A 27,102-nucleotide genomic window follows, 5' to 3' on the forward strand; every position below is an offset into this window, starting at 1 on the left:
TCAACTTGAGAGAAATGAATGCTTGTTGACTACAAAGGCAATGTTCTATCTGTAGTTCTCAAGCCCCCCTCACATCCACCCCCATGGTGAAGGGTGTGGCATTGGAAGCAAGGGGGGGAAACTCAATGCTATGAGCCGCAAAAAGATTGGGGTGTCCTCTTCAAGCTCCAGCAGATCAAGGGTAAGTTTTGTTTCCGATAAACTGTCAGAAGATTTTGACTCATACCGTATATCCAATTATTTTTTCGATAACCTAATTTTCGCTTTTTTGCAATCTCTTTTATATCACAAAATATTCAATACTCAGAAATTATATCTGCTATTCTTTGTTATAGAAACTTTTTAAATTGCAAAAAATGACTGGCTCAAATAAAAAAAGTTACACATTTACGCAAATTTTGTGACGTGAAAATAACCAGAAATACAGTATACCTGCAAGCTTATACATGTATATACAAGCTTGAAAGAAATCTGCTTAATAGTCTACCCTGCAGAATGATGATAGAAGTTTAAGAGAAAACGAAGAGTCAAAGATTTATTTTAATCCACTTCTTTTTCAACCTTAGGGAAGACCTGTGGCTCCTGAGAAGAAAAAGAAGCCTCCTCCATCCTACAGTGAAGGCAAACGGGGATCCAAGACAAAAATGAAATCCAACCAGCCTGGAGCTCAAGCACAAGTAATTATTTTTGTATGCTTTATAATTTGACAGACTGTAGCTTATTATATTAATCAATGAAATTATTATTTTTACCTGGGAGTATTATCATGCAATAACTTGTAAGTAAAGAAGGCAGAATGAACAGAAAACACGACAAACATGACCTGCAAGTTCATACATGTATGTAATCACTATAAACCTTTTTGTCTTTGCATGTACATGTATTTTACGGTTGTCTCTTCAGATATCTCCAGCACAACCTGGGGAACCCCTGAAGAAGAGCCAGTTCCCTACTGAGGATGACGACGACGGAGACGACCACCCCCAGACCATTATACTGTCCAACGCTCAGGACAAGTTTGTGTTGGATCAGGTATTCATCTATATTAATCTGAAGAAAATCCACAGAATGCTTTTTTACTGTAGAAAATCCTCCATCAATTCACTCAGTCCAAACACTGTAGGTTCCTAATTAAAGGCGAGGAATTAATTTTCGCCTAAAATCGGTAGAAGCAGCCCTAGAAGATTTTAAAAATCCTGCTCTTATTCTTCAGACAGTTTTGAACTACAGGAAATAATAAAAAAAATATTCGTGATAGCGAATTTATACTTTTATTCATGACTGATACAAAACAGTGGAATCACGGAATTAAGTACTCTCTTAAATTTAGGAGTTTACAGTAGCTGTTATCAAAAAACAAAACATTCAATAAGATTGAACACTGATGGTTGTTGATGTTATGTGCATTGCCTGTATGTTTTTTTTTTACCCACAGGATGTGTGTAAGAGCTGTGGCAGCTTTGGTCGGGGGGAGGAGGGAAAGCTGATTGTGTGTACCCAGTGTGGTCAGTGCTACCACCCCTACTGTGCCAGTGTCAAGGTCAGAGCCCACTCTGTTGTTAGAGTGGAAAAATATCTAGTTATTCATAATAATTAGTACAGTACAATAGAAATAAAGTTGCCCTTGAAGCATTGCGGTTCTTTTGTTGCACACAAATACAGTATCGTTCGGAATAAGTGCAACTGTGATCCTGTAGACCAACTTTTATTTAAATGCGATAAATATTCACAAGATTCACGAGAATCTTTGTCACCATATGTGTGTTATAACAAAACGAGTTTGGATAAATGTGATGGCAAAAATTAGTCGTTGCAAACCAGTTATCTTTGGTAAATCACTAAATAAAGTCAGCTTGAATAAGATTTGTTTTACACTATCTCATTTTGTATAATGGATGATGGATACATAAAATGTGTCTATGTTCTGATTAATGTTTTATTATCTGTAAATTCTGGTGTTGTATATAAATTGTCTCTCTGTGTTCAGGTGACCAAGGTGATTCTGTCAAAGGGCTGGCGCTGCCTGGACTGTACCGTCTGTGAGGGCTGTGGGAAACCCCACGACGAGGGGAGACTACTGCTGTGTGACGAGTGTGACATCAGCTACCACATCTACTGCCTGGATCCACCCCTCGACCAGGTCCCCAAAGGAACTTGGAAGTGTAAATGGTGAGTGATGGAGAAATATTAAGTGCATTGCATTTTTGTCATTTTGTCCACTGAAAACCATAGTTTGGAGATCATAATGCGTCTCTCACTTTTGCGACTTGAGGTGATAGTCTCTGTGATTAATATTTGCTTCGGATGGTTCATTCATAGGTGTGTGATGTGTATAAACTGTGGAACCACCACCCCTGGGTTTGGGTGTAACTGGCAGAACAACTACACCCAGTGTGGCCCGTGCCGCAGTAAGATAGACTGCCCAGTGTGTCGGCACAAGTACCAGGATGACGAGATGATTATTCAGTGTCTGCAGTGTAACCGCTGGCTACATGCGCTGTGTGACGGTCTACGATCGGAGGATGACATGGAGCGAGCAGCCGATTATGACTATCAGTGTCTGTTTTGTAGACCAAAGACTGGCAAGGATGGACCACGTAAGTCCAGCATCAGATATTCTGTTTGAGTTGAAAGTTTTGTTTGAGAAATGATTTAAAATGTTAAATATCTCAAGTATTTTTAAATTTATTTTAAAGGACAGACATTTGACATAACTTCAATTTTTGGACATATTATTTTATTTGGGTATTTAATAACTAGAACTAAATATTTTTTATTGCTAAAAATAATTGTACATTAATCTAATGCATATATGAATTCATTCACTTGATAACATTAAGTTTGGGAGTTATGGAATTTTATAGTAATGCCTCTTATTTTTGTCATGTAGTGCCCCCTCCTCCACCCCCACCCACACCACCCCCTATTGAGATGGAGGAGCCCCCCACCCCACCCTTCTACAGAGAACCAGGTAAGTTGTTTGATAGGGACAGCTGTGAGTACTTGATTCATCATGTTGGTCACACAGCTGACAACAAGTACATTTACTGTTTACTATCTTCCGTTGACCAAGATTTATTAGGAATATTATTATTAGAAACAGTTTTCTGATTGAAGATTTGTTAAACATGCTTAACTTATTACAGAACAGTGATGATTTCACTTAACAGTATTCGTTATTGCACAGTTGCAAAATTGTGCAGGTATTTCACATGCACAGTCTCAAAGACCACACAATCACAGTTTCACACAATCTGACTTTCTGTTGACAGTGGAGAGTTTGAGCAGCTACTTTTCCAAGCTACCACCAGTCTATTTTCCTCTGGGTAATTTCTGCATGTAGCAGTCACTGTCAATTGCTGCACCAAAATGCTTTATTTGTCAAGTCAAAAGTTTACCTTGCATGATCAAGCATTGAAATTATTTTCATTTAAGTTGTATATATTTAAAATTGTAAAAACAAGTTAATAGGGAGAAGGACTTGAATATTTGCTAAGTTTTTCCTTTGCATTTCCAACTTTTTAACTTAGGTCATACACTGTAGTTTTGATTTGTATTGATTCCATTAGATTTGTCAAATGATGCATAAAGGCCAAAGGTCAGAGGTTTTTATGAAGTCAAGGTCAATATTGATATTATTTTTTTTAGTTTTGGAAAGATAAACATTTATACATGTATGTTGCTGATTTATACAATCTTGTTTATTGCCTGTTCACAGTTGGCTCTGTTGTATTGTATGCATTATCAGGTCTCAGATCTGTGTTAATGATTATCAAGGCTAGACCAGTGGTCATAGCAATTTTCTAATATTTTTCTACTTCTGGATAGAGGAAATGAAGAATGAAGTTAAACTATAAACCAGACAACCCCCATAAAAGTTGCCACATGCTTTACAGACAATGTTTTGGTTTCACAACTAGCTCTATTGAAGAAGGATATGTTTACAATATGCCTATTTACTCAAGATGTTTCTTGCCATGTGTTGCTTGCACCCATTAATGTTTCTGAATGTGTGTCAATATGATTATAAATGTACAATTAATAGACAATTTTTAGAGAATTTTGTTGTATGTGTTTATTTTTTATTTTATACATATAGGAATGGACAAAATGAATATTGTTTGATCTTTTATTAAACATTTTGTGATAGACTCATAAAATTTTCAAGAGTCACTTAGTCTATAAGGTTTTGGTAAATCCCAGAATATTAAGATTTCTATACACTTTCTTTCAAACAAAGAACTTATGTTTCGACATTAAACATGGATGTAATTTGACACGGTGTTTTACAGAGCCAATTCCACAGAAGCGTTACTTGATGGATGGAGTCTATTTATCAGAGACAGGGGTCCAACACATGCAGGAAATCACCATTCAGATCCCCAAAGTCAAACGACAGAGACGCAACAACAAACGACTGTCTGTTGACATGTTGCCAGGGCAACGCCTAGCAACCCAGATGTCCACTGAGGGGGATGAGGAGAAAGGTAATTGATTTCTTCTTCGTTGTCATCAGACTTGATGATCTTAAAAAGTACACAAACACTAGATCACATAAATATATTGATTCAGAAGTTAAATGTGCAATCAGCCCATTTGTGTCTTTAGTGTTGGATTTTATTAATAGATTTTATTCACAATGATCACTTTCTTTGTTACTGATTTGACAACTACATATGTATATTTTGATGGCGTTTTGTATTTGTGTTCTGATGGAAATGAATAAAATTTACATGTATGTGTTCTAATGATTTAAAGATCATATGAAAAACAATAATAACAGCGTTTTCTATGTTTACAGATGGTATGGACGAGAGCAGTGAGTTGTCTACCCCTGTGACAGCTGAAGCCCGAGGGGAGGGTGACCCCCTCCTGCTGAGCCCCACCAGTCAGGCTCCCTCAGGGATCCCAGCCGAGGGTGAGAAAAAGGAGAGAAAGAAGAGGACCACCATTGGTCTAGGTTTGTAATTTACATGTACCTGTCCGAAAATGTAACGTTTAATAGCACATAAAGGCAAATAAGATGTATAAATACTTGTTCCAAGGGGGTTGAATCTTGTTTTGATTAGACTATTTGAGTGATGATAGTTTTTTAATGTGTTTGCTTGTTTAAGGTGTGGGAGGATTCATTGCTAAAGCACGATCAAGGCAGACCAATGTGAAAAGACAGATGTCAGAGGTCTCTGCTGAAATGGCTGATGGACAGCCACGACCTGAAGGTAAGAGGTTGAAGGTTACATAGGTCAATTTATGTTACAGTTGAACGCCTGCATCTTTACACATTCAAGCAAAAGAGATGTCTGCAAACTGTTTTAAAGCTATAAATAGACAGGAAATAGCTTGATAAACATCCAGATTTGAATTGTACTACATGTATAAGAAATGGATTGGGTTTAAACAGATTTTTTATCTTTTCATGTTTTCACTGTACTGTAACCAGATCATGATCCATGGTTTGATTTTGTCAGGTGAAGATGGAGAGCCTGTCCCTCTGTTAGTGGAAGGGGAAGTGAAGAAACAGAGGAAACGCCAAGCTCGCAAGAAAAGTCAACTCGAAAACAGTTTTCCCAATTATTTACAGGTGCTTCTACATTTTGGTTGCAGTTATGTATGGCATTAGAACACTTTTGCTAGGGTATCATATATTATTATTTTTGATATCTACATGTATATTATACTTGTGTGCCAATATTTTCTTTGTTACTGATTGTTTTATGTATTGATGTTGTAGGAAGCTTTCTTTGGAAAAGATATCCTTGACAAAAGCAAAGCCAAGGTCAAACAAGGTCACCGAGCCGACTCGGACTCGGATACAGAATCCAGGGCCTCTACCCCCAACCTGCCCAAGGACATCCCCCAGCCCTCACTGTTCCCTGAACTGAGCCAAAGCAACACTAAGCTACCCTCCACCCTCCCCTCTGTGGGAACCTCGCAGTCAGTCCTCTCCTCGGGGGCGTCAATGGTCCCCAGCTTCCCAGGCACTGGGGACGAAATCAACCCTATAGGTGAGTACAGGGGAAACTTAACTCAAAGTACTATGCACTAAAACAAAGAGTGAAGTGCAGGGACAACAGATTTTGTTTTATCATAATTCTTAATTGTTAAAACTGATATGTTAAGATTAGTGAAGTGAAACTGACTTTTTAAAGCTGAGTTTGTTTTAAGCATGTTTGCTGTAGCTGTTTTATTTACTGTAATATTATATCCACAATTACATTTTTTTACTCATGTTTTTTTGTGCTTACACAAAACATTTTGTTTTTATTGTAAGTGCATGGACAATGTTCAAGCTATCAAGATTCCAGAATGGGAATAGCATTTATAAGACAATAAAGTTTCATAAATTCATGATAATTTCATATAACAAAAGTATACAATATAATCACAGGGGATGTCCTGCCAGACCTCGAGCTGCCACATGATGATATATTTAGCATTTTCAAAGAAGGAGGTAAGTTCTTACTAAGCATCTTGATTGCAAGTAAGCAAGCCGAAACAGAGACATTTTAAATGCCTGAAGACAATAAACTTTTAAAATATAAGTAAATGTATAAGATTCTTTGTTGTGATGTGTGCTGTTCCTTGCCCCTTATCATGCTGACACTGACCTGTTTGACAGAGTTGCCCATGTCTGAAGAGCAGCCAACATCCAGTCAGGCAGGCGCATCGGGAAGCGGGGAGCTCCCCGACATCCTGTCAATTGAGAACATCGACGTTGACCTACTTCCTGAGCATGCTGAAGGTCAGTGCTTATTTTATAGAAGAATTCCTCATCACGGAGTCCTTATTTACTTCTATTATTTCTGTAATCATGCTGTTGATTCAATGCATGCGAAGATGTGTACATTTATGTGGGCACCTGTTCTTTTGTCGCTTGAATATGTATGTCAAATGATTAAAGTGTTGTAGAAAATGCATAGAGCTTTTGATCCATACCTATTTTTTGCATAGAAAAAAGTCCAACTAAAATTAAATAGTTATTAATTTCAAGGATTTACTTTCATAAAGTACTTGATTGTTCAGATTATTGAGTCTATAAATTCTTGATACTTTATTTGTATTGTTCTGTAGATCTGCCCCCGATCAATGGTCAAGAAGTTGATGATATATTTAATGGAGTATTACCGCCTGAGGAAGATCCTAGTCAAGGTATGCTGGCAGCGTGTGCTTCCATGAAACTCTTTGTAGTCTGCACAAACAAACAGTTCTATGGAAAGTCCTGTAAATTACTCATTTTTCATTAATGATCACATGTCTATCATATGTATACATGTATTTATAGCTGCCCACGGAGGTGGTCCCCAGTTCCCCATGGCTGGCTCTGTCCCACGACTACCACCCCACATGCCACCACACCCAGGACAGATGCCCCCGGGAATGCCCCAGCTTCCTTATGGACCAGACTTCAGGTATGGACTAATGTTCTTCTCATTTATTTCTACTGTTCAGTTTATCTAAGGTCAAGCAAAGAAAACTGGAGGGATCAAAAATCATAAACTCATTTAAAGTTAATAGGAGTGAATATGTTGAGAGTATGTTGATCTGGAGTTACATGGGTATGGGTTGGGATATTGGACTCGAAAGAGTAGCTTATTTGTGTTGATCTGGTGTGTAGGGGTATGGGTGGTGACCAGCCCCCCTGGCAGCAGGTGGCTACAGAGGAAGAAGGTGGGGGATCCACTTCCAGCCGACGTAACATGTTGAAGTGGGAGTGTGATGAGGACCTAGGAGAGAGTGCCACCATTTCAGCGGTGCTGTACTGCAATCTCCGCCACCCTGAGTTCAAACAGCAGTACCCAGGTACCACATTAGTTCTGTTGTTATATATTAGTTCAGTGTATATATGAAAGACAAACTTAAAAAAAATTATGTGGATACATTATATGAATCAAAATAACCTATACTGTATGTGAATATAATTAGAAACACATATTTAAGGGGGGGGGGAGAAAATATATTTAGATTGTACTTTTGAAGAGCATTTTGATATTTGTCTTATAGATTGGTCTGAGAGAGTCAAGAAGATTGCCAAAGCTTGGAGAGAATTATCCTCTGATGAAAAACAACCTTTTTTGGTGAGACTTTGTTTTAGCACAATTTTAAACAATTATTGATGAGGTGAATGTGTAATTCATATTGTATTTTTGTGTTCGAAAGAAAACTTTTTATAACATGTATATTTAATACCATGTTTGTTTAATACTTTCAGACACAGGCACGCAAAAACAGAGCCAATATAAAGGTAGCTCTACATCTCTTTCTGCATGATTTCATCGTAAAATTAAAAAGAAGCCGTTGAGTGCTTACTGTATGAGTAAGTTTAAGAAACATTTTATTACTGCTGTTTATTGCTAATAAAGAATTTCATTGGTGGTTTTTTTAATTCCAGACACAGGATGGAAAGAAGCCAAAGACTAAGGTTCCATCTATGCCTATGGGGCCTCCCTTACCCCCAGGGCCACAGGGACAAATGCCTTACCCCCCACCAGCAGCTGCTGACAGTGAGTTGTTTGTTTATTTCCTACAGGTACACTATGTTAGGTACTTGATACAGGGCTAAAATTATTTGGTGGACCAATGGTCAGACACCATAATTCTGTTTCTTTGGCAATTTACTTTTTGCCTGCCCTGCATGGAGTCAATTTTACTTTCAGACCTAGGGTCACCAGTCGTCCTGAGTCCCTCCAACAGAGTACCAAGTAACCCTTCAATGGTGACCACACCAGAAGGTAGGACAATCATAGAATCTACAAACCTTTTTATGATGAGTGCTGAAATAATATTCAGAATTTTTACTTTATTATATCTCTGTATCAAGATTTAAAATTTTTCTTTAGAGAAAAAAGAAGATGATGTCATAGAGGCTCATTGAATATTAGATATACCTATTTTTAATTTTGTAATTTTTTCTAGGTCACTCCCCTGGACAGATGCCTGGTAGTTTACCAGAGAGCCCCCTGAGTCACCCCGGAACCCCACAGGATCCTAGAATGATGGTGGGTCATGGTGACCCTTACAACCCAGGTACAGCTAAATGTTTTCTTTACTTTGAACATGCCTTAGATTATTCTATTGATATAACTATCTCAGCTAAAGACATAATTTTCATTGTTGGAACATATTCTAAAGGCATTGATTTTGATAACTGAGCAATATTATTTAAGTAATATTTTCTTATTGCTGATATACATTAAAATCTGAATATCAGAGGGAGAAACTGATGATTTTGCAGTGATGGTACACCCTGGAATGCGACATCCTCAAGGTGGGCCCCAGAGGCCACCCATGGCACGCAATCCCTCGGGTGGAATGGATCCATACAGTCAAGATCCCTATGCCAAGCCTCCCTCTACCCCACAGACTCCTCAGAAGTCTCCGTCCAAAATCCAGTGGCCTGGTCAGGCTCAGGAGTCAGATCCCTATGAGAATCCCCCAGCTACTCCTGCTGAAGGCATGAGCTCTGGCCATCCAGGTCACCCATATGATCCATATGCCCACCCCCCACATACGACAAGGCCAGGGATGGTCCCCCCACAAGGAATCCATAGGCCTCCATTTACCCGCCAGTCCTCTGTACCAGCCACCCAGACCTCTCACAGTGATGACCCATATGCCTTCCCTCCCCACACACCTGGTCCAAGACCGGGAGGAGACGGTCAAAATCCAGACATCGTAGGACGACAACAGGGTGCGGACATGTATCCAGGCATGGGGGATCATCTTCGATCGCCCTACCCACCCTCATCTGTTCCGGGTTCCATGGGCCAGCCACTTCCCAGTACCGCCCCTGATATCTACAGAATGGCAGGACAGTCAGGCATGAGGCATCCATTCAGACCCCCAGGGCCCCCAACATCTCAATCTATGGTCAGGCCCGACCTGTACGCACAACCATTGCACCCAGGAATGGAGCCACCAAGGGAACAGTCAGCAGTAAGTGCAAGGAAGGTTGTCAATTAGTTAAACAATAGGAATAGTACTGCTTAGTGGTTATTCTCTCTTTTTATCCCAATGCAAGGCAGATCACCCATCTTCATCTTCTTAGATCCAAGATACATATACAGTCAAACTACGATATCTCGAACTAGATGGGACTGTTTAGAAACTTTAAGATATCCAAGTATTCGAGATATCAAGGGTAAAATACTTAAGAAATAAGTAGCTAGGACTTGTAAATCACTTTGACATATCCATTGTGTTTGAAATATCAGTGTTCGAGATATCAACGTTGAACTATAGTATAGTACATAAAATATTTTTATTGGGTAGTTTGTGTGTACAGTGTACAAGTTCAGAAAATGGAGAAGTAAACTCTGCTTAAAAATAAGATGATTAAATCAGGCACAGATTGCTGGTTAAGAACTTTCACTATTAAGATCAGGCACAAATTGCTGGTTAAGAACTTACACTATAAAGAATTTTAGATATTCTTTATGACTATGCTTTTTCCCATTAATTTATATTTCAAAACAAGCTTTATTTTACACTGGCTTTTAGATTATGGCAAGTGTTGGGGTGATGGAGGGTTCACTAGACTGCTTTCTGTTGCATACTAATCTAATGTTTTACCACTCCTCACTAGAACAACATTAAAAGCACTGGTGGAATAATCCTTGCTTGACTTTTAATAGGTTTAAGCACCTCCTTTGTAAACATCATAATTTGCTTTTGAGAGTAAGTTTCAAAGAAGTAAAACATGTAACTTTGAGCTCGTCATGAATGATGTTTGCAATAAAAACTTTTCATCACTTTGTTAAACAGTACTTAACATGCATTGATAGTTGACTATTTAAGTTAGTCCTTACTCTTCCTTTCCACACCACTTGCCTACCATCTAGGATTGTTAGATGAACTTCTTACTGTAAACCAACTTTTTTACATGAGAAAAAATGGCGTCAGTTTCAAAGGAGTCTCATATTTGTGAATAAATCTTACTGTGAACCAGTCAATTTAAGTCTCCTGTATTTGTGTAACATCTAAACAAAGAATCAGTTGCCAGAAATAGCATGAAACATTTATCACCTGTAAATCATGAAATAAAATAGTCACAAATAAAAGTTGGTTTTCAGTATTTGTACATATCGTACAAAGGCTCATGTGATCAAAATATGATGTGGGGAAGGGGGATGTGTGTGTTTAATGGAACACTAGCTGTACTAGAACTGGAGCCGAATTTCATTGAGAGCCCTGATAAGAATTTTTTTTTCATGACTCCAATTTATATTTCTATATTATATTTGTGGGCATGTCCAAAGATTTTGAGCAAAACAAATAGTTGTTACAGTACGATGACTGATATTTGGGTCATACTGCAATTGAAGCAGATGCTTCTTTAATGGTTGTCCAGTTTTCAGCCCACAAAATTTCTTACAATGTTGTCTATTCTTTAAATTTTATCAATGAATTAATAGAAATTAACCATAGAATTACATGTAGGTTCTTTCACAGAATTATAGATTTTTAGCTCAGCTGAACTATGATAGAAATATTGGAAGAATTTTCTCCATTTTACCACTGCCAAAGTTTATGATTATGTTGAAGAGTACCAACATGTGTTAGAACCACTGTCTGACTACTGCACTCTTTCTAACACAAAAGCCAAATTCTGTGATAATTACAAATAATTCCTAGATTTACAAGTTATAGAACCTTGCTGAAGTGTGGACAACTTTACTTCAAGTAAACTAGCCTCAGAGTTATTTATTTATTATAATATCTAAGAGAGTAAGGACATTTGGTGACAGCATCTTTACTTAGTATTATTTATATATTACATGCCTAATGTCTACAATATATAATGTGTATTTGATCCCCATCAATTAATAAAAAGATTGAATGCATGGCACTTACACTAGCTGGAATACAACTAATAATCATAGAGAGCTCATGCTTGAAACAGTCTTTAACATCTTAAGTATGAAATAAACAATCTTGTCTTGCAGATTAAATTGATCAAAGAAGAAGGGGTCCTTAGTTATTTTGACGCAAGTTATATTGACACTTCAGTATTTAAGGGAACAATTCTTTATATTGATGTCAAATTTTCCAGCTTTTGGCATTTTTTGTTTTATCGAGATGTGTATTAATCCAGACTATTTTGTTGGGTACCGTATTTAATAAACATATTTCGATCCACCAGGATTGACAGTACTTGTACACTCCAGGCGAGACAAGATTGTTTACACACATCTCAAAATCTTGATGTTGTAGAACTTAAACAGCATAATTTTAGTTGATGTTTTTCTGTTGTCGTTTTTTTTAATTTACTCACTGGCTTATTTCTCTTTTGAGTTGATGGTAGACATTAATGCTGACCTTTGACCTTTTTTTGTTGCCATAGTTACAGCAGATGTATGCTGCTGCCAGTAGACGTCATGCACTTTTCCCTTTCTCTGGAATGTTTTCCTCTATTAAACATCCTTATTTGGTAAGTCTTAGAATGACAGGATTGTCTTCTGTTCTTGACGGGGTGAAGACATGCATGGCAGCTGTAACCCCTTCATAGCACAGTTACTGATTTGAAACTTTTACCTCCGAAAAAGTTTTTATGTATAATTTTAATGGCATGCTGATCAGGTTTTAAACTGGAATCTGGAATGGCATGATAGATCCTTAAATCCTTGTTGTTTTTTTTTGTTTAATTTTCATTACGGCATGCATGAATGGGACTTAAATTCCCGATATCTTTGATCCTACCATATGTTTGGAATATTTATCTAAATGCTGAACCTGATAATCCTGGGTTACATTTGTATGACTGTTGAATGCAGACTTACCAAACCATCCCCCCTCTTCATGTGTCTGTCAGTACACCTGTACATGTGTATAGACACCTGGAGACCGTAGCACCTGTTGCTGGGTTCTGTCACTGACGTAGTTTGCACGTGCTTTTCTTTTAACATAGTTAGCACTTGTACTTTAGAATAATATCTAACCTGCACTCTATATTGAAATAACATGAGACACATAAATGTATTTTGAATACTGGTAATTACTTACATCTTTAACATAACCTAACATTTCAGATTGATTTAGATTTTTTTAGGGAAAGGTAAAGAAGATTGGGGAGTAAGGCTAGTAAAATGCTTAATTTAGGATGAAAAAAATACTGCAAAATAAAAATATATACAAGCTGTAAATTCTTTTAAGAATTTTTTTTTAACCCTTTAATATGTTCAGGTCTTGAAATATGTTGATTTAAACTGGTGTATCAAAACTCCATATTGTGTCATTTTTTTAAAACTTATGTGTCTTTTATTTTATATTGTTAATCTGTGCTCCATATTTTGTCATAGGCTAAAAAAAGGTCTTATGGAAAATGAACTGATTTCAATCAGCAAAAATGTGGAGTAATGACCTACTATACATTTTAAATATGATTTTGTATCCTAGTAATTGAACGTTTTAGAAAAATGATACAAGCCCGCATATTTGTGGCCAAAATTCCATTTAGCATTAAAAAAACACAATTTGTTGGGACTGAAATGGCTCAGTGGTTACCGCACCACACCTTAAGTAACCTTACGGAACTAGGTATTTAGGTTGTGGGTTCGATACCACCAGAACATTGGCACAATTTTTTTTCTTATTTTGTTAAAATATTTAAAACTGAAAAGGGTTAAAAATTGTGCTTTTGCAAACTTGTTTTATAAAATTATTAAATAGATTTAAATGGAAAACATTGAATTTGAAAAGATATTTCTATTAAACCAATGGGCATTTGCGCTAGGTTATTCCCTCATCTTCTTTTTGAAGGACTTGAAAAGAAAAAAAAAAATAAGGAATGCAAGGGCATCACAGCGCACTGAACTTCTGAATCAGTAAATTCATCCTCAAAATGGGCAATTTACACAAACACCTACTTTCTGCCTACAAGAAGTGACATATCTATGCCTTTGTTATTTTTTTCTGAAGAAAATAATTTTTGAAAAAATCATACCTGGAACAAAGAAGCATTCTTTTTTGTTTTTCATTTTCTCCTTTGTGGTTATGTGTTGATTAGTTTGTTCTCCTTCTACATCCTTTATATATTATAACTTTTCAATTTTTATTTAAATTTATTGCAAAAATCTGCCATATTGTAAAAGTCTTAAATAATAGTTAAGTCCAAAGTACTTTACATAATTTCTTAAAAACAACTACTTCATTTATCAATATAAATTGAAAGTTATTGTAAAACTTAAACTTCAGATTTTTTTTAAAGATATTTGAAAAGTAGAAAAGTTTCTCTCTTTTTACCGGAGTTTTAAAGCAGTTAAAGACACCATATTTGTCTCTTAGAATTGTCTGTGGCATGATGTACACACATACATTGGTTTGAATTTCTTGATGGAGTGTAGAGTGCTGTTTGCAAAATCAATCTCTCTCTTTCTCTCTCTCTCTCTCTCAAAAAAGAATTCCCATATATACGTCAACACTTGTTGGATGTTTTGAAAAAACTGTCAGTTGAGACTGTTAAACTAGCCAAAATCTCACTCCATTTGATTGACAAACAGGGATTGCAGGACAAGAATTCCTCCGGAGAGACCAGTCAACAGGTCAGGAACATCCTCCACAAGCAGGCCGAGTCCCGGATGAGGCAGGGGAAGGGGTCCGAACCACCACAGCCCCCCTGGGAGAATCATCCACAAGGTAAAACCACACTCCCAACACTCTACGCACTTTGTTCATGTAGTATATGTCATTGCACCATTCAATTTACATCAATAACATTTTAAAACTTTGCTGAAATACTTGTTGTGCCTCATTTTCATTAGCAGGAGGGACTTACCCATTCTTAGATTTATTGATAATTACTAACAGGTAGAATTTATAAAGAATGTGTTTGAGAGAATTTAATAACAGCAGTCAAGGGGAAATAATGGGTAACTACCTCCACATCTTGACTATACATGTTAAGAACATACAATATAGCCCAAAATACTGGGAGTAATTCATGATTACTGATCGTGATTGAAATAAATAATGGACCGCATTACATGTAAAGATATGGTGAAGGGGGCTGGCTTGTTGCAATGTATGTTCACTAATTAATAAAAAACAAGTATTTAAAGCTTTCAAACTAACTATTTACTGAAAAGGGTAAGGGTAGTTCATTGCTGCACAGATCTGATCAACATTTGTCTGGCATCTCTGTATATTGCTCTGTCTGACTTCTTTATGGAATATGGAGGTTGTTATTTGTGAAATAGATATGGAAGCAACCAAGTATAAAGAAGTCTGGAATTTGTTCATGCCATGACTATCGGGTCAGAAAAAGGACACATTAATGAAAATAGGGTTGTTAATTTAGTTTACCCACACATAATTTTAAGTACATAATAACACAATACAAATAATTTGAATATTTGCATAAAAACAATATTCATTTGAACTTTTTTTCATTTTGTATTCCATTGAATTATTAAGCTACTGGTTCATGTACTAGTACATGTAGTAATATTTTGGGCATTGAAATGTTGACGTCTTGTATAACCTGGCTATTCAGTATTGTTTGCTGGTAATGTCACATGTTCTTTGTTTATTGTTGTACCGTTGGAGGGATAAAACTGTTACCTACACAACTAAGTGATACATGAATTCAGGGATTTTCAGTTAACTTAGAAGAGATTTCTAATTTTTAAACATGAAAAAATAAATTGATTTGGAAAATGGGCAAATGTTTTAAGAATCCTATCACCTTTTGGAAAAGCTTCACAGAATAATAAACTTATATGTTCAATGTTAAAACAATGTTTGAAATATATAAATACTGGTGGATAAAGTCACAAGACATTTAAATCACCATGTTTCAAATGACAAAATTTGTAAAAGTCTTTGTGTACTTTGGTTTCATCAATATTCATTGAATACCAATTTCATGGATTTGGTTGTTGAGTTGATCCGTTAAATTTAATTTCATTGAAGTGCAATTTCTAATTCTAGTAACAAATAGTATTGATAAGATAATTTTCCATGGATATATGTATCATTGAAACTGATTTTCATTCAATCCACAAAAATTGATGCCCAGGAATAATGATAACCACAGTACATGTATTTAGAACTTATTCACTGTAATAACATTTTGTACATCAAACCATCTAATATAGGCATTCTTAATCTAGCGATCATAAAAAAGTATCCCACTGTACCAGATAATGATAGAAGTACTGTAAGGCATCAATGTCAACCACTAATCCAACTGATGTATGTGTGCTGTTTGCTTTTCCACCCTGATGTCTTCATTGCACTGCTCTCTACTACAGCTTTTACTTCTGAGGAGATGACCCGATTCCCTGTGTCGAGAGGGGCGTGGCCGCCGGCTCCACCCCGAGTGCCAGGTCCCAGACAAATCCCCCACCCCACGGGTAGGTTCTCCATCAGTAGTCTGAGGGGTTTACTGCTGGAAGATTTGTGCATGAACCATAGATTGACAACGTTTAGTCTTTTCATCAATACAGATTTTTTGTTTTCTCTGTATGATCATTTTCTAGGATTTAGAAACCATGAAAATTATTTTTTGTCATTTAGTGCATGAAGACTCATGTAGAAAATCAATTTGTTATATATGACAGTCTATTTGTAACAAAAAGGAAGAAAAAAACATCTGATTTCTTCCACCCATTTCACATTATCATAAGCTTTTTATGGATGTGTCACAAATCAAAGCACTTCTATGTTCAAGCACTGCTATTATGCATTCTCTGTTTTGCCATTAAATTGTTTGCTTCCTGTAAAATTGTTTAATTGTGAAAATCTAACCAAGGAATTGTTCTCTCTCTTCTGCACGGATTAACTTCTTGTACACAACCCTGTAGAATTGTGTGATCATTAGAGTTCATACTTTTATTTTTGTACTTTAGAATCAGATATCTAACGTATTCTGTTGAATGAGAACTCCGTTTATGTTTAACAAAAATTAATGCATTTTTACTATGAATTGGTAAATTTAATAAACTTATTAATAAGTGTCTAAACTGAAATATGATAAAACATTCATTAAAAAAAATTTCAAAACTGTTATCTATTATTTGTTACATGATCTGTTATCTTTCGTTTGTAACATGACGAATGATCTATTTTCTTATATAATCAGTTATTGTTTGAAAGTACATCTATATCTCCTGTCTTATTCAGACATGGAAAACTTTGGTATGCGTCCTCCATACAGTGAGGGGGTACACCCTGGACAGATGAGGCAGCCCCGCCCCCACGGCCCTATAATGCCAGAAATGTACTCCCCCAAACACTCTCCACAGATGTCCCCAGGACAGCTCCCAAGTCTCAGGCCAGGCCAGGTAAACCTATCATTCAGCCCTAATCTGTAGCCATGAAGTGAAAAACCTAAATGATTCAAAGATTCACTCTCCTTATTTGATATAAATTTTGAGAAGTGCCCTTATAATTTTTGTGAAACATGACATTAAATAATTCCTGTGTCAAATAAGTATTGTGAGGAAGAGATGGCAAATTGGCCCATATACAAGACAGTGGGATATCATTACAATCTGTATTTAATTTTGACAGAATCCATTAGCTGGCCATGATCCTAGATCTCAGTTCCCCAACATGATGGAGCACCGCTTCCCTGTCCCTGGCCAACAGGTGCCCCCCAATCAGCAGCAGGTGCCCAACATTTCGGGCCAACCCCAGACTTACAAGTCCTACCCCCCAGAGACTGGGGAACAGAGTAGGATCAACCCAGGGGCCATGGGGGAGCAGAGGAAGATGAGTGACCATGATCAGAGAGAGGAGGAGAAATCAGTGGAGACCAAGGAAGAGAAGAAAGAACTGGTGGAAGACAAACAGATGAATGAAGCTGACATTGAGGAGCTTCTAAGTACATAAATATTCCCCAATCAATAGTATCCTAGTATCTATGAGATGATTTTTTCCTTTGAAAACAAAGATATGATTTTTAAAGAAATGTATGGCATTTAGTTCTTTAAGTGTTCTCAAGATTTTCATTTTCTTTCCCCCTAGGTTCTGATGGAACATTTGACATCATCAAGTTTGTGGACACAGATACTGAACTGAATCTGGATGAGAACAAGAGTATATTTGATGACCTTGATGATGTTGAAAGTGGTTCTATGGATAAGGGAGACTCCAAAGAAGACATGAAGATGACGAAAGAGAAGATGGACTCAGATCTGGATTCATCCAAATCAGGAGGAGGAATTCCTGACTTTCAGTCCAAGTTTTTGGAGTTCAGTCAGAAGAAGAATGAGGAAAGAAAGATTGGTGCCGAGGGCAGTGGCCAGATGAGTGAAATGGATAAGAAGGACCAGCAGAGCATCAGTCAGATCGCTGCACTGCTACAGCAGCAGAGCTCAGAGCACATGCCTCCTACCCTGGAGAGGAGGGATTCAGTCAAGTCTGATAGCTCTCTGCCCGGGAAGGAGCAGCTGCCTAGAACGCCTGGTTCTGGACCTTTGACTCCATCAGGAAAACAGCCAGGGGTGGATCAGGGATTCCCAGGAATGGGATCCAGAGGGCCATACTCAGCAGGAATGCACTCCCCTCTCCATCAAATGCAGAGTATCCCCACCCAACCCTCACCAGGTTCCACCTACCCCCCAGGGCAAGGACCCCCTACCCCTGGCTTACCATCACCCAAGATCATGCCTTCCCCCAGGAGCAACATACCATCCCCAAGAACTCCAAGTGTTCAGTCGCCCTTCAATCCCATGAACAGTCAGCAGTCTCCGTTCCCGCAGACCCAGTCTCCCTTCTCCCCAACTGTCTCTTCTGCCCCACAGTCACCATACGCTGCCAACAAACCACAGCCATCCTTCTCACTTCCTGTCGGCAGCACTAATCAGCCAGGATACTCCACAGTGGAAAGTGGAGTACCCGTTCAAAGCCCAGGTCAAAGGTCACCCAGAGGAACCATCACTCCTACAAATCAATACATGCAGGGAACCTACGGTCAGCCCATGATGCAAGGACCCCCTAGAGCTACAACACTGACTCCTACACCAACAAGTATACTATACGGAGGACAGTCTGGTATGGCACAGCATGGAATGAGGAATCCTGTACCTGCCTCTATGAATGGAAGTCGACCACCTTTCTCAGGAGCATCTGCCCATCCGATGGGCCACAGCATGGAGACGGCCACCTCACAGATGCACTCGATGGATCCGTCTGCTGTTCCACACATGGCTACCTCTCAGTCCTCCCACACGCCGGGAGACATGCAGGGTCATCCCCCCTCCAGCCAGAGCACCGCTACTATGCCACCATATGGAATGCCCGGTCAAAGGATGCCAGGAATAAGGCCTCCAATGGGAATCCCCACCTCCTCAGTTCCATCCTCTGCCCCCGGGGCTCAGGGAGGGGGTCGGCCCCAGCTTCTACAGGACCAACCTCTGTTGATACAAGATCTGTTAGAACAGGTAAGGAAATCCATGGTTTACTTACTATTATATCACTGCCACTAACTGCACATTAAACATTCTGTATCATTCTGCACCATATACATAATCATAATTGTCATCTTGTCAAGTACTACTTTGAGAAAGCATTATCATATTTTAGTATGAAGATGGTAGCAGGAAGATTAAGCTGACACAAGTATGTTTTGTATAGGACATTGAAAAAAAAGTTAATTCACTCAAAAATTAATGTTCATAAATGTAGTAGTTAAATGACTATTGGAAGAACAACACTTGGTCTAATTTGTATTTACTAACAAGTCCAAACTACTTGTGTTTGCTTACTTATAGGAGAAACAGGAGCAACAGAGACAAGCCCAGCAACAAGCCATGGGCATGATGCAGCGCCCACCCCCCGAGGCAATGATGGGACAGCCACCGAGACCAGGGATGCCCATGGGCCAGTATAGACCTCGCATGGAGGGGATGAGGTGTGTATTTTATCAGACATTGAATTTAATTCTTATTACTATGCTTCTAAATATGCATGAGATTGTATTGGTGTATAACAATTGTCCTAGGCACCCTGTGGATCCTAACTGGAATGTCCAGCGACCGTATGGACAGCCGGAGATTCCCCCAGGACAGCCTCAGTTTGTGAGGATGCCGGGACAGCAGATGCCTCCAAGGATGCCTGGACCTTATGTTGGTCAGCCACCGGGGGTTGTTGGCCCCATGGGGATACCCACTCCCCCACCCCCTCCTCCCCAGCCCCCTATGACAGGTCAGTATTCATTTCAGTCCTTCAGCTGGACTAGGTATCCTACATCAGTTATTTATATTTTGAGCATCATTTTACACATGTGTAAATGAGGTATGCTGTGTTATGCACTAAACTGTTTTGATGACTCTGAAAATCCTTTTTGACAATCCCATTTGATATCAGGGGAGTTAACTCCTGAGCTGGAGAGACAACAGCAGCAGTATGAGGACTGGCTGATGAAGCATGGCAACTATCTGGAGATGCAGGTCAAGACCCTGGAACAACAGATCGGCAAGTGCAAGCGCACCAAGAAAGCCATCAATGCAAGGAATAGGCAGGTGAGAGTCGGCTTTCTTTTCCTATGAATAAAAGTGGAAGGTATAAACATTAAGATGTAGGTAATATTTATGTATGAAATTCTCTGCACATAGTATTGTACATGTGTTGTACGTGGCACAAAACATGTTCTATTGTTATCATAAAAATTATTATTTTTAAATGAAACGATATACATGTACATATGACTGGATCAATTTACTAATTTTTGTAAGAGTGAAACTTGCTCATATATTTGTTGTTGTTAGCTTCACTGAAATTGCTTCTTGAATTATGTCAGGCAAAGAAAACGGGTAGAGAGCCATCAGCAAACGATGCGACAGAGCTGGAGAGAGTGACACAGGAGCAGGCTGGTCTCCAGAAACAGCTGGAAAGCTACCGCAAACAGGTCAAGCAGCACCAGATGCAGACCCAGGACTACCGCACCAAGAAACGGGTAAGACAGACTGGGAAATTTACTGTCACTCTGTTAGTATCTCAGGTACAGGTATATATTAGATGTATGTGTAAGCAGTGACTGATTGGAGGAGGGTGTTAAGAAAGCATAACAATTGGATTGAGCATAGATGTTTTTACAATTACTCAGAGAGCACCTGAAGCTAAATGTGTATTAGATATATTTGTTAGCTGCAAATGATTTAGAAAAAGGTGTTATGACAGCTTAATGATAAGATTGAGCTATTCCACTTCCTATACCGGTAAATTAATGTAAAGTCGAGTCTGATAAATTAGGCCTACTTTTAGGAGCGCTATGGACAGGATTGGGCCTTCAGCCAGATGCCCCCAGTAACAGGCCCTGCCATTATGAATGTTCCGCCCGGGGGGTTACAACCCCGAATCCCCGGTCAGCAGGGCTCGGCGAGACTGACTGCCTCGGCCAGACAAGCTTATGATGAGTACATGCAGGACAGGTTAAGGCAGAACCAGCAGATCCCCGGGGCAGTGGGTGGGCCGCGTCCCAAACACACAGTGGTAGAAGTAAGTGACTGGTTATAGATATGACCCAGGTTATGTGGTTCTTAACATTCATGGAGAAATTCTGTCAGGGAAAAAAGTCTCAAAACAAGAGTTGAAGTTTAGATAAATGTAAGCCATGCAGATTTTACTGATTTGGATATGTCATCAGAAATATCATTTTGACAGAATTTTTCCCTGAAAAAAAAAATGAAGTGATTTACCAAGAATGATATAAAAAAAATATGTTTGTTTTGCTAAGCATTAATTTGTATCACTTAATATTGCACCATTCGTGATGGCAGTCAAAGTGAAAATTGTAAAGAGATCATTCTGTAGTTCTTAACCTTTTAACATGTTTTTGATGCTGTGAAAGCAAGCTGCTTTGAGGAATGACTGCAAAATGTTTTCATGCATTTACCAAGTGAGAAAATCATAAAATCACTGAATGTGGCAGCTTTGTATTAACCACTGAGGATGGATGTGGTATATGTAGCATTTTTTTAATGGTCTAACCAATACTACTTATGATCCAAATAGTAGATAATTCATGTCCCTACAATTCAGGATAACAAGACTAAAGTGGCAGGGCCCAAAGCCATACTACAGGTGAGATAGTCACATTTTCTCTGTATCAGGCCTTAGCATGACACACAAAACAAAACGCTTCAGCTAACAATCTGCTGAATCCAGACAGATCCAAATAACCCGCCCACTACACTGTTACTAGGGTAGCCCTGACTTGTCTCCGTTTCTTTGTTGTTTTTATGTCATGTTGTTCTCGTAACATTTGGGGTCGCTATGGAGTCAATCCTGTTGTCCCCGTAATTTTTTTTCTCTCGTTCGTGTTTTATGTACTACATATTTACGGCCATTTCAGGCAGCTTCTGCCATGACCTAAGATATTAAGAGATTGTTTTCTTTTGCATAGTTCTTTCAAATGAAAATGCAGTACTTCATTAATTAATGCTTTTTGTGTTGTAAGTAAATGATAACCTAACTGAACTTGAGTAATATTTTATTTAAACACAATGCTTAATGTCTGATGGCCAGAACAGAATGCCTACATTTAATCAGTTATCAGTTAAAGACGTAAGTTCAACTAAGGTTTAGTTGTGTACCATTTTTGGAAATGTGCACTTCTTGGCTACTGCAATTTAACATCTCTAATAAAATGGAAATGAGCGAGGGGATATGTTTTATTGCAGTATTCTAATCCTGGGTAACAATAGTTTGATTAACATCACACCTGCCTCAAATGTTAAAAATTAACAGGCATGACAATTCATAGTTATAGGACGGTATGACTAGACAAAGTGTATCTATGTGTTGTGAAGACTTGCTTTGGTAAGGAGAATTCAATGAAAGTTGTTGAATTTCATTGCTAGTGGCTATCATTTGGTACAAAAAGCATGTACATAAAACACAAGATTAAGTTACATTGTATGTTGATTGTTTGTTTTATTCAAGTAAGTATTAATGGGGGCTAAAAAAAATTATCTTGCCTTGTATCCCTTTACTCGGTGAATATCTGGGCTAATTTTGATTAATATCAAGAGAGAGAGACAGAGAGGAGAGATTTGCTTTTTTGTTTACCGCTCAATCCAATGCACAGAGTAAGTTTGCTTTCTCTAACACTCGTAAACTGCAATATCTCAAACTAAATTATTGTGTGTTTACTAAAATCTTCAGTCTTTGGCATATTTTCTTTTAATCATAAGAATTATAAATACATTTTGTATAATTAGTCTTAGCTTGGAAAAAAGTCCAAACTTCTAGAAAGATTAACATCCAGCTAGTTGGACATATAAAGCAAGTTATTAATATATATGTGTTTAAAAAGCTCATCATAAGAAAGGAAGCTGTGAAAAAAAAAGATGTCATTTTATTGCACTGTCCAAAGTTTAGTTAGTTCGAGTACTCGGTGATGTTCATTTAGTCTGAGTAAGAAAAACTTCCATTAGATCACAAATTTTGTTCTGATATATCATGTTATAGTTGTAAGTGTTGCATCAATGTACCCTTCTTTTTTGTATATACATGTATATATGGCATTTATATATATTTTGGCAGTTTTATTTCTCTTTCATTGCCATTTGTTAACTAACAGCCTATGTACTGGGCTGTGATTGTACACCTGGTTGGTGATAAATTCATTATTAGCTCAATGTGAATCTCATTTTGTAAAAGAGAAAAAACCCATTCACTTTGTTTAAGACAGGCAGGGTTCATCACACATGGGCCAATCAAAATTGAGGATGCTGGAAAATTATGGGGTTTTTTGGGGGAGGGGGGATGTGATGATAGAAAATTACAATACATGTCATTTTTAAGTCTGCTCATACCTTAAAAATCAAGTTGGGAAGTTATAGTGATCTTTAATTTGGACATCATTTTCCATGTCTCTATCACAGTCATGATTAATCATTGGATCTTTGCAAAGAGATATTGGAAATGATTTCTATCAACTAGGGGACTGGAAAAAGTAAATTGAATGTTCTAACCTTGTTTCAGGATAACAACCCATTCAGTGAGGAATACCAGGAAAGAGAGCAAAGAGAAAGAGTTGGCTGTCTGCCAAAGCCTGGGCCTGAACCTGGTATGCGTCTCCTTATTCATTAAGCAATTGGTTGTAATAATTCTTCTTTCTGCTAAACCTTTGCAGACATGCAGTGTTTGGAACTGGGATCTGATAAATGCAGATTTAAAATTATTCTACATTAAATCCCAAGACTATTAACATGAAATCATATTTATAAGATTCATTATTGTATGAAAGCTTGAAAATATACTTACTTTAAAGCTTAGCTCTAGAATGAAAATGTTATGAAAACAAGACATAAAAGTACAAGAAATTATTAAAATCTAATTTCTGCAGTGCCCAAAGCAGAAACACTCAGTAAACTTGATTATCTTAATTTTGATACAAAAGTCCTATGTTTCATGACACAAAGTTTATACGTCTGGTCATTAGTAGAAAAACCAGAGATGATCAGACAGATGCCACCGTACTTTGACCCCAGAACCATGCCCTATGATCAGACAGGGAGGTTCCCGGCCCCTAGGATGCCAGGCCCAGCGGAACCCATGCAGCGGTTTCCAGGTACAAAACCTTAACATTATACATGTATCTATCAGTATACGTCCATGATACAACTTGCTGCACTTTTTGCCCCCCCCTCCCCCCCCCCCCAAAAAAAACCCCAAAAAACATAAGAAGCTCATACTTGGTAAAGGGTTGCCTGTAATCCCAAAGCACCAGTACTATTAGTGGAGATGTGTATACCTCAATTCATATTAAAATTATTGTTCCAATTAGTCGAGTTAAGTCAGAATAGATTCTTCATTTTCAATTTCATAAACGAAGATGGTAAGAGTGGATTAAATGGTAAAAAAAAAAAAAACCAAATTAACTTGAACAGAGATCTATATCAAGTAACATTTCCCTTTTAAGGAGGCAAGGGGGTCAAATTATAATATGATATAAAAACCATTAGATTTAGCTGAAACTTTTATTTGTAATTTCTGAAGTTGTCAACTACTCTTTAGTAAAAAAAAATTTCATATATTTTAATATAAAATTTGATCATTTTCCATTATCTTTATATGGAGCTCTTCTTTAAAAGGAGGTCAATATTGTCTAAAATGGCAGCCACCCCCCAGCCCCCTTAATAAGTTGATAGTTAACAAAGCAGGCATACCTGTTTCATGTACATGAACTTGTTCTCACCAGGTCCTGGGCAACACATGCCTTTTGATCCATCAGCGGCTAGGATGCCTGGCCCCCAGGACTCTACCCCCAGACACCAGTTCCCCCCAAGGATGTACACTCCCATGAACCAAGGACAAGTGGAGGGGGCACCTGTTGGACCACACCCACAAATGCCCTACCAACCAGGCAAGTATCAGTCCCTGTACAACAAAAGGCAACTATAAGCTGTCTTTGGAATAGTGTTTATTATATGCTTTTTACTGACTGTTTCACATTTCATTGTATTGTTTAGGCATCAAAAAGTAAGTATTGGGGAATTGATATTTCACATTTTGTGTATTGTTGCTGTATTTTGATATCTATTTTACAATTGTTTTATTTACGTTAGTTCCATATTGTTATTATTACCAATGTAACTTTAAAGAGCAAAGTTCATTTTTTTTTTCAGAAATTTTATGAATATTTGAAGTTCATATTGTGTTCACCTTAAAATTTGAATAACTTTTTTTTCTAAAAGGTCAAATCTTTAATTCTCCACTCATATCTTCAAAAATTTATGATTATAGGCAAAGAAAAATTGTATTCCAGATAAGGTGCAAAACACATATGAACCCAGAAAATGCTATTGATGCTGCATTTATTTTGTATAATGATTTCATTTCCATTGCAATGATAGTTTAAATGATAGTTGTGAAGGTTTTTCGTAAGAGTAATTGGTTGTTCTCTGATCAAATAAGTTGGTAATTCAAAGACTGAAATGACTGTATTCATGGACAGGTACAGTTGATGTTATAAGGGCTAAGTTCATGCATTGATCTGTTTGTTATTTCTGTTACATTTGGTATATATATGACAGAACAGAGGAACAGAATAGTTCAAGAATTGATGTCAACAAAGTTTTTGTTATTTTTTGAGTGAGTTCTCCTCGGTTTTCAGTAAATGTAACTATATGTAAATGTAACGAGGCATATTTATATGGAATATTTGTGTGAGGATGGGTTGTCATCTAAAGCGATACTGGTTATCCCATATTTTTAATTTAAGTTAACATTAACAATTTTGTAATTAATTAGTTACGTTAATAAACTCGGGTTAAGATTTTATTATGGACTCTGGGTTTTCCGTTTTGGTCATTGCTGTGACATTTGTATTAGTGAAACAGGTTTTTCATTTCAATGGTTGCTTGCATTTGTTTTGATGCAAACTTTTTTTTTCTGTCTGCTAATTAATGAAATTGAAGATTAATACTAAAGAGAACCAATCTGGATGTTCCAGGTTTTTCGACACCTGCGTCTGACATGAGTACGAACGTGGAATCGGGCGAGAAAAAGTCAAAGAAACGTAAAAAGAAGAAGAAAGCTGCAGAAAGTAAAGCATTCTCAGTACATTGATTGGCACACTTTTTTGACTGTATTCTTTTATGCTTTTGTATATAGAGGTTTTTTTCTGTTTTCTTATCCCATTCCCTGCACCTTGCTATATTTTACATTCTTACCTATGTAAAAAGTGCACTTATCAGTCTTGCTCTTAGTTAATTTTGTGAAAGAAATGCTGTTTGATGTTTGAGGGATAAATAATCTAATAGTATTTTAATGATACTTGAATCATAATAGCAATGAACTTGTAAAACATTTCAGAATGGTCTAATTAGCATTTTGATCTTTACAAGGTTTAAGTATTTTTTTATTCTAATCTAAATTTTTACCAACATGGCCTTTAGCATGGTTTTCAAGATTTATTTATCTTTTTTTTTCAATTTATTCAAATGCTATTTTAGACTTGTAATTATTTAAAGGATGCAATATTTAGTATTTTGACTGTCTTGCTATAGCATATACAGCAATAATGTTTGTTACAGTTAATTACAGATAAAACTGCATTATAAATACATTATTCAGAAAGGGTATTGCCTATTTGTGTGTGTCCCTGCATATACTCTAGCTTCCTCACATATGTAGATACTTCATTTTATCAAT

The 27,102-nt window shown here is 37.4% G+C and overlaps 2 protein-coding genes across 12 annotated transcripts in view; one reads left to right on the forward strand and one right to left on the reverse strand.

The window, feature by feature from the left end:
* LOC128172065 (uncharacterized) overlaps positions 1–27,102 on the reverse strand; it is a 170,813-nt gene that overhangs the window by 96,450 nt on the left and 47,261 nt on the right. The window lies entirely within an intron of this gene.
* LOC128171866 (histone-lysine N-methyltransferase 2C-like) overlaps positions 1–27,102 on the forward strand; it is a 39,152-nt gene that overhangs the window by 8,258 nt on the left and 3,792 nt on the right. For 3 of the 11 annotated variants that reach the window (XM_052837644.1, XM_052837655.1, XM_052837650.1), the window contains exons 17-57: positions 56–181; positions 567–677; positions 904–1,032; positions 1,436–1,540; positions 1,988–2,169; positions 2,320–2,597; positions 2,891–2,971; positions 3,273–3,326; positions 4,293–4,487; positions 4,802–4,960; positions 5,115–5,219; positions 5,469–5,581; positions 5,732–6,005; positions 6,389–6,451; positions 6,620–6,742; positions 7,072–7,149; positions 7,283–7,409; positions 7,616–7,800; positions 8,002–8,075; positions 8,210–8,242; positions 8,390–8,501; positions 8,655–8,729; positions 8,914–9,024; positions 9,233–9,933; positions 12,341–12,427; positions 14,496–14,631; positions 16,248–16,349; positions 17,119–17,279; positions 17,509–17,821; positions 17,965–19,382; positions 19,525–19,560; positions 19,713–19,852; positions 19,943–20,145; positions 20,308–20,462; positions 20,741–20,896; positions 21,205–21,438; positions 21,982–22,023; positions 23,929–24,013; positions 24,389–24,517; positions 25,148–25,312; positions 26,402–26,494. In XM_052837644.1, coding sequence (XP_052693604.1) covers positions 56–181; positions 567–677; positions 904–1,032; positions 1,436–1,540; positions 1,988–2,169; positions 2,320–2,597; positions 2,891–2,971; positions 3,273–3,326; positions 4,293–4,487; positions 4,802–4,960; positions 5,115–5,219; positions 5,469–5,581; positions 5,732–6,005; positions 6,389–6,451; positions 6,620–6,742; positions 7,072–7,149; positions 7,283–7,409; positions 7,616–7,800; positions 8,002–8,075; positions 8,210–8,242; positions 8,390–8,501; positions 8,655–8,729; positions 8,914–9,024; positions 9,233–9,933; positions 12,341–12,427; positions 14,496–14,631; positions 16,248–16,349; positions 17,119–17,279; positions 17,509–17,821; positions 17,965–19,382; positions 19,525–19,560; positions 19,713–19,852; positions 19,943–20,145; positions 20,308–20,462; positions 20,741–20,896; positions 21,205–21,438; positions 21,982–22,023; positions 23,929–24,013; positions 24,389–24,517; positions 25,148–25,312; positions 26,402–26,494 — 7,249 coding nt within the window. The remainder of the gene's footprint in view (positions 1–55; positions 182–566; positions 678–903; positions 1,033–1,435; positions 1,541–1,987; positions 2,170–2,319; positions 2,598–2,890; positions 2,972–3,272; positions 3,327–4,292; positions 4,488–4,801; positions 4,961–5,114; positions 5,220–5,468; positions 5,582–5,731; positions 6,006–6,388; positions 6,452–6,619; positions 6,743–7,071; positions 7,150–7,282; positions 7,410–7,615; positions 7,801–8,001; positions 8,076–8,209; positions 8,243–8,389; positions 8,502–8,654; positions 8,730–8,913; positions 9,025–9,232; positions 9,934–12,340; positions 12,428–14,495; positions 14,632–16,247; positions 16,350–17,118; positions 17,280–17,508; positions 17,822–17,964; positions 19,383–19,524; positions 19,561–19,712; positions 19,853–19,942; positions 20,146–20,307; positions 20,463–20,740; positions 20,897–21,204; positions 21,439–21,981; positions 22,024–23,928; positions 24,014–24,388; positions 24,518–25,147; positions 25,313–26,401; positions 26,495–27,102) is intronic. The other 8 variants (XM_052837662.1, XM_052837702.1, XM_052837671.1 and 5 more) reach the window with 8 other exon arrangements.

This window comes from Crassostrea angulata, chromosome 1 (assembly GCF_025612915.1).
Source record: "Crassostrea angulata isolate pt1a10 chromosome 1, ASM2561291v2, whole genome shotgun sequence".
Lineage (NCBI taxonomy): Eukaryota > Metazoa > Mollusca > Bivalvia > Ostreida > Ostreidae > Magallana > Magallana angulata.